The 7,913-nt window shown below is 42.3% G+C and overlaps 1 protein-coding gene across 2 annotated transcripts in view; it reads right to left on the bottom strand.

Annotated features, from left to right (window-relative positions):
• Positions 1 to 320: 320 nt before the first annotated feature.
• CATSPERB (catsper channel auxiliary subunit beta) overlaps positions 321 to 7,913 on the bottom strand; it is a 108,447-nt gene continuing 100,854 nt past the window's right edge. For both annotated transcript variants that reach the window (XM_086708991.1, XM_086708992.1), the window contains one exon: positions 321 to 729. In XM_086708991.1, coding sequence (XP_086565117.1) covers positions 526 to 729 — 204 coding nt within the window. In that variant the 3' untranslated portion in view covers positions 321 to 525. The remainder of the gene's footprint in view (positions 730 to 7,913) is intronic.

The raw sequence follows: 7,913 nt of genomic DNA, 5'->3' as shown, positions 1-7,913 counted from the left end.
CGACTTTGGCTCAGGTCATGATCTCACGGTCTGTGAGTTGGAGCCCCGCGTCGGGCTCTGTGCTGACAGCTCAGAGCCTGGAGCCTGCTTCAGATTCTGTGTTTCCCTCTCTTTCTGCCCCTACCCCACTAGTGCTCTGTCTCTCTCTGTCTCTTAAAAAATCAATAAACGTTAAAAAATAAAAAAAGAAATTTTCCGTATATGTAGGGGCACCTGGCTGGCTCAGGCAGAAGAGCATGTGACTCTTGATCTTGGGGTTGTGAGCTTGAGCCTTACATTGGGTGTAAGGATTAAATTAAATAAATAAATAAACAAATAAATAAAGAAATACATTTTCATGTATTTAAAATAGGAAAACAGAATGGTAAACACACTGACAAATAGCAATTTGAGTTATAATGAGTTGAATGGTAACAGCATTTTATCTCATTTTTATATTCACATTTAAACATATTGTTCTAGGAATTGTCTAATAAAAACAGGAAATAGAGAATTGTGATTATTGTTTGCTCACTATTCAGATTTTCATCTATAAGGCAGCTGATTGATGCTGAGATTTGATAAGTTCACTTTGTTTGTTGTCATAAAGTTTTGGAACATATCACCTGGGTGGATGTTACGTATTTGAAGCATAAATGTTATAAAAATCAATGCCCCCAGCACTACAGCTGTGGCCACAGCAATAAGTGTGTGTCCTGGAAATGGCAATGGTACTTCATCAACATAAATCTGCAATGGAAAAAGCAAAGTCCGTTAGCTTTCTGAATCTAGCCATTCGAAACACTGAACTTCATATGATTTCCCCAACAGCAGAGGTATCATTAACCAATTTAGCAAGCTTCTGCTCAGCTACATGCAGATATTCGGCATCCACAAAGCCCAGAGACAGTCACTTGACAATCTGGCAAGAAATGATTTGCACACAATACAGGATAAGAATTGTATTTACCATCCTATACCTTTATCATCGGTCTTTAATGGCGGCGGTAGGCAGGATGCGGCGGGGCAAAGTTCTGTGTTCAGTTATAGAGGAATGGACAGCGTGCTTTGGGAAAACAGGTAGGGAATGACTAACTGCCTAGGGTGACTAGGGATGGAGCTTCCTGAGCTGGATCTTGAAGAATAATTGGGTCCACAGAAGAGGAGAAGAAGAATGGGCATCCCAGGAGGGGAATCAGTATGTGCTCCTTCAAGCCATCATCTCTTTAGAAAATCCTCTAGGTGTTAACATAGGGAAACTTCCGTATATTCAAAATGCTTCCTACGCCTGAATGGATAACTAATAAAAATAAGTTCCTAGAAGAGAGACAGGATTGTTAACAGAGAGACACAGAGGCATCTTCTTCTCTGGGACTTGAGTCAAGAATGGGCACCGTTTATGTTAAATGTAGAAGTGGGGACAGAGAGTGAGGTGGTTTGAGCCCGATGACTTGGGTTTTGTCTGTGAGGCAGGAAGCAAGATCATATTTTGAGGTAAAGAAGGGATGAGTGGAAGTGAGACAGTGGCAAACGTGGGAAAATGCCAAGGATAAGAAAAAGGATCAATACGCTGTTTTAGGATACAGCTCAAATTAAAGTTACTACCACCTCCCTCCTAGTGACCTAAGGAGGTATGCCTTTCCTTAGAAACAGCCCTCGTATGCCATCAATTCTTTTACAATTTCTCTCAGCTTCACTTATTCCATTCCTTTTTTTTTAATGTTTTACTTATTTTTGAGACAGGGAGAGACAGAGCATGAACAGGGGAGGGTCAGAGAGAGGGAGACACAGAATCTGAAACAGGCTCCAGGCTCCGAGCTGTCAGCACAGAGCCTGACATGGGGCTCGAGCTCACAGACCTCGAGATCATGACCTGAGCCGAAGTCGGCCGCCTAACCGACTGAGCCACCCAGGCGCCCCTTCTTATTTATGTATTTATTTATTTATTTTTCACTTATTCCATTCCATTTTCGATCCTGCTATTGTGAGCTCTATTGACTCACCTTGTACAAACCAACCACTTAGCCTCCTTTCCACCCTGTCAATCCAGGTTGACATAATAACATCACCGGATTCATCTTGGTAGGACACCAATCTGTCCATAAAACACTTTTATTTTTTTTAAGTGAAGTTGCTTTATTTGCAACCAAAAGAAGTTTGACCATAGGGAACTGTTACTGGAAGTGGGATGTTGTAAGCTGCAGAATTTAAAAGGTGGACCCGGCTGAGTGGTGTGGAGAGCAGCGAGAAACCATTCTTTCCCATCTGGGCAGATACTTATCCTTGCAATAATGGATCAGCTGGCCTAACCATCTCCTGTTGTACTTTAGAGCCAATGGTGTGTGTTCGGTTGGTACTGGAATTATTGGGAATTTGGTAGAAAATGTTAGATGCTGAATGGATATTCTACTTGTGGTCTTCCAAACGGTACTGTAAGAAAGCAAAAATCTTCCTTTTAGGGGCGCCTGGGTGGCTCAGTCGGTTGAGCATCCGACTTCAGCTCAGGTCATGATCTCGCGGTTGATGAGATTGAGCCCCGCGTTGGGCTCTGTGCTGATGGCCCGGAGCCTGGAGCCTGCCTCGGATTCTGTGTCTCCCTCTCTCTCTGCCCCTCCCCTGCTCATGCTCTGTCTCTCTCTGTCTCAAAAATAAATGAACATTAAAAAAAATTAAAAACCAAAATCTTCCTTTTAAGCTGGACCATCAGAAGAGTTTGGATAATTAGCTTTGTTAAGAAAGATCTAATCTAGGGGCGCCTGGGTGGCGCAGTCGGTTAAGCGTCCGATTTCAGCCAGGTCACGATCTCGCGGTCCGTGAGTTCGAGCCCCGCGTCAGGCTCTGGGCTGATGGCTCGGAGCCTGGAGCCTGTTTCCGATTCTGTGTCTCCCTCTCTCTCTGCCCCTCCCCCGTTCATGCTCTGTCTCTCTCTGTCCCAAAAATAAAAAAAAAATAAAAAAAATAAAAAGTTGAAAAAAGAAAGATCTAATCTGGGGTGCCTGCGTGCCTCAGTTGGTTGGGCGTCTGACTCTTGATTTTGGTTCAGATTGTCATCTCATGGTTCATGGGATAGAGCCCTGGGTTGGGCTCTGTGCTGACAGCATGGAGCCTGCTTGGGATTCTCCCTCTCCCTCTCTCTCTCTCTGCTGCTACACAGCTCATAGGCTCATGTGCTTTCTCTCTCACGGAATAAACTTAGAAAAAAAAGAACCCTCAATTTTCCATTCAAAAAAAAAAAAAAAAAAGAGAGATCTAATATGTTTGTGGCCAATGAGAGAGACAGTTTATACGCTACCTGTAATTGCAAAAGTGAATTTTCTTTTCTATGCAGAAGTTAGAGCCAGAGGATATAAGTTACTATAATCATAGTCCGTTTGGGGTTTGTTTCCATCTTTCTGTTCTGCTTCCTCGGTGTTGGGTATCTCCCCTCCTAGTCCCCACAGCCCTCATGGGTGACAGCAGCAGCTCCTGGGGCTACAAGTTTTTTGTTCAATATCATCAAGAAAGAGCAAATACATGTCCCAGCGCTTGGAACAAAAATCCTGTGATTCACTCTGACTGGGCTGCTGTAAACCTTGATTCACTCTGACTCTGACTGGGCTCCTATAGACCTTGTGTCCATCCCCAAACACCTTTCTTCGAAAATGTTTAATAGCTTATTGCTAATAGGAATGTTCTAAAGCTCTCTTTACGACATTTGAGGTCTCCCACAATTTGACCCTAACCTACCCATGTTCTTATACATAACCTTGAGTTCCAGCCAAATGGCTATAAGTTATTCAAGAGGTAAGTTTTATACGTTCCCTTATCTGTCTTTGAGGCTGCTGTCCCCTCTACCCAGAATCCCTTCCATTTTTACCTAAAATAAAATTTGAGTCACCTCGCCAGACACTATAAAAATTTCACTTGTTCAGTTAAGCCATCCATTATTTTTTGAGACTAGGCACCTGTGTCACCTCTGAATTCTGTATTCTCCAGCAAAACCGCCTCCTCTAAAGTTCTTGAAAACAGTTTTTCCTCAAATGTTTCCCTTCCAATCTTCTTTGACTATCCAAATATTCCACACCATGTCTCAAAAAAGGTTAAGCCCCAGAATCATAAAGGAGTATATTCTGGACACAATGTCTCTTTACTGCCAAAATACTTCAATTTGCATTTCTTAAACACAAAGACTTCACTTAAATGGCCACATTGTAATTACCAAAATCAAGGAATTAACACTGAGACAATGCTGTTATCTAATCTACAGATGTTCAGATTTTTTCAGTTCTCCCAATAATATGTCCTTTATGGTGCACAAAAATCCGTTGCTTCGGGATACTTGAAAAGCAGGTTTCAACAGTCCCAAGAAATTTTACACTCTTTTTTTCTATTTCTTAATGATTCTCTTTCTTTATTTTATTTTGAGAGGGAGAGGGAGAAAGAGAGAGAGAACACAAGCAGGGGAGGGGCAGAGGGAGAGAGAGAGAATCTTAAGCAGGCTCTACACTCACGACAGAGCCTGATACAGGGCTCAATGCCACAACCCTGCGATCATGACCTGAGCCCAAATCAAGAATCGGACACTTAAGCAACAGAGCCACCAAGGTGCCCTGATTCTTTTTATTAACTATGCAATCATTTCCTCTTTTTCTTAAAAAAAATTTTTTTTTTACTGTTTATTGTTTGAGTGAGAGAGAGAGAGAGAGACAGAGTGTGAGTGGGGGAGAGGCAGAGAGAGAGGGAGACAGAATCTGAAGCAGGCTCCAGGCTCCAAGCTGTCAGCACAGATCCCAATGTGGGGCTCGAACCCACAAACCGTGAGATCGTGACCTGAGCTGAAGTTGGATGCTTAACTGAGACACCCAGGCACCCCCCTCTTTTTCTTTCATTCATTTTTTTTTTTTTGGTCCCTCTTTCATTCCTGAAGCTTTGTTTCCTTCTGTTGACATTTCTTTCCAGTCTGAAGAACTTTATACATTTTTTTTTTTAAAGAGAGTTTCTGCTGACAGTGGCTTATCCTAATTTTCCTTCATCTGGGAATGCTTTTGTGTTTCTTTCATTCCTGAAGGACTAGATATAGAATTCTGGATTGGCAGCCCTTCCTTCCCAAACTACCCCTGTCCCCCATACATTAAAGATGTTGGACAACTTTCTTCTAGCTTCTAAGGTTTCCGAAAAAAAATCAGCAGTAATTCAAATTATTGTCCACTTACATGTTTTCTGTTTGTTTGTTTGTTTGGCTGCTTTCAAGATTTTTTTTCTTTGTCTTTGATTTTTAGTAGTTTGATTATGACGTGTTTAGACAGGATCTCTTTTGGTCTGGATTCATTAAGCTTCTTGAATATATAAATTTGTGTCTCCACCAAATTTGGGACATTTTCAGGCTTTATTTCTCCTCCTCCTCCTCCTCCTCCTCCTCCTCCTCCTCCTCCCCCCTCCTCCCCTCCCCCTGCTTCTCCTCTTTCTTCTTTTCCTGAATCAATCCCTTTTTCCCATCCTTCACTGACTGTGGTGACATAAAGGTCACACCTTTTGATGTCATCACATAGGTTCCCGAGGCCATTCTTTTTTTTTTTTTTTTTTAAAGACACATTATTCAGCATAATGATCAGACTATTACATTTAGCAATCAACAGCATGGGTGCAAAAAAAAAAAAAATCGACATAAAAACCCTTTGTTGGGATGCTTTACACTTTCCACAGAACCAAAAATAAAAGAACCTGTGATACAATTAATCACAAACACAGGCCTCAAGTTTTCGGCCCATACACATGAGTATTGTCTAAAACATGTCTTCTCTGTAGCAGCTAGGCCCTGCCATGCTGTGCGTGGCTGAGCTCACAAATCCGTCAACACCAAAGTTGTCATTCCCACCAAAACCACCTCCACGACCGCCACCAAAGTTTCCGGAACCACTTGGATCTCTTTGGCCGGATGAAGCGTTCACTGTCTGTTGCTCAGATAGGGCTCTCCTTACTTCGCACTCACAACATGGTATTTTTGAATGACGATCTGGTCTACAGAGTTATGTCATCAAACGGGACAAAAGGAAAGCCTCTCTTTTTGCCACTGCCTCGGTCTGTCATGATTTCAATCACTTCCATTTCCCCATACTGTTCGAAGGAATCTCTTAGATGATGTTCTTCAGTGTCTTCTTCAAGGCCACCGACACAAATCTTTTTGACAGGTAAGTGGGCACCAGGTCTTTGAGAATCTTCCCTGGAGACTGCCCTCTTGGTTCCACAACACTTCGCCCATCTTGTGTGGCCCTGCTTTCATGGCTGCATCCACGACTTCCACAGTGGCTTACGTGACAAACGCAAAGCCTCTGGAGCACTTGGTGTTGGGAGCTCTCATCCCTACAGAGTCTGTGAGCATCCCCATTGCTCAAAATGGCTCTTCAGACTCTCATCGGTTGTTTCAAAGCTCAAAGATCTGATGAAAAGCTTCCATAGCTGCTCAGGCTTTTTGGGAGACTCTGGCTTAGACATGATGGCAGTGGGAGGGAGACTTTCACAATGCTTCCTCAGTGGGGTTCATGGGCAGAAAGGAGGCCATTCTTTGTGAAGTCTTTTTTCTTCAGGGTGGATTTCTACTGATTTATTTTCAAATTCACTGATTTTTTTTTCTCTGCCATATTTGTTCTGCTACTGAGTCTATCAAGTGATTTTTAAGTTTTAAATACTGTATTTTTCAGTTCTAAAATTTCCATGTGGTTCTTTTTTATAGCTTCCATTTCTCTACTGAGAATTTCTTCCATTCCCTTTTCAGCCATTTCAAGTGTTTACCTTTACCCCATGGGAGCTGGTTATCATGGCTGGTTTAAAACATCTGTCTGGGGGCGCCTGGGTAGCTCAGTCAGTTAAGCGTCTGACTCTTGGTGTTGGCTCAGATCGTGATCTCACAGTTCATGGGTTTGAGCCCCATGTCAGGCTCTATGCTGACAGCATGGAGATTGCTTTGGATTCTCCCTCTCCCTCTCTCTCTGCCCCTCCCTCTCTCCCTCTCTCTCTCAAAAATAAATAAATAAACTTAAAAAAATAATAACGTGTAATTATTTTATTTTGCTGTCCAGTGCTGATTGTCTTTTGAGGATTATATTTTCTTAGTTATTGGCATAGTGAGTAATTTTAGATTTTATCCTGGACATTTAAGATAGTTATTTGGTGGGAGACAACTGGGTGGCTTGGTCGGTTAAGCAGCTGACTTCAGCTCAGGTCATGGTCTCATGGTTTGTGGGTTTGAGTCCCGCGTCAGGCTCTGTGCTAACAGCTCAGAGCCTGGAGCCTACTTCAGATTCTGTGTTTTTCTCTCTTTCTGCCCCTCCCCTGCTTGTGCTCTGTCTGTCTGTCTCTCTCTCTCTCAAAATAAATATGAAAAACATATAGTTATATTGTGAGACTCTGAGTCCTGTTAAAAATTCTTTGGAAAGTGTTTTTTTTTAAGTTTATTTATTTCGAGAGACAGCGTGAACAGGGGAGGGGCAGAGAAAGAGGGAGAGAGAGAATCTTAAGCAGCCTCTGCACTGTCAACACAGAGTCTGATGAGGGGCTTGAACTCACAAGTGAGATCATGACCTGAGCCAAAATCAAGAGTCAGCCGCTTAACCAACTGAGCCACCCAACCAACTGTTGGGTGTTTTGTTTGTTTTAGTATTTGGACACACTGGTCGAGTTCAGACCCCAGGTTCCGCTTTACTTTCTGTGGTGGCTCCATTGTCAGTTTAGTTCTCAAAACCTTTGCTATGCTAGTATGTGTTCCTGGTTTCTATGTTGCTCAGGGGTTACTCTAGAACTTAGGTGGTGTGTATATTGCATTTTTATTTTGAAGCCTTTGCTATGCTTCTATTTTTTTGCTTTGAATTACTGTATTTTTGCCAATTTTATTTTATTTGAGTTCTTAAGGTTTTATTTAAATTATAGTCAGTTAACATACATCTGCAGCAGTGTGGACT

Source organism: Puma concolor, chromosome B3, assembly GCF_028749965.1.
Source record: "Puma concolor isolate L17-30 chromosome B3, mPumCon1.1.hap2, whole genome shotgun sequence".
In the NCBI taxonomy this organism is placed as follows: Eukaryota; Metazoa; Chordata; class Mammalia; order Carnivora; family Felidae; genus Puma; species Puma concolor.
The sequence above is the reverse complement of the archived record's forward strand: the minus strand, read 5'-3'. Positions and strand labels throughout refer to the sequence as shown.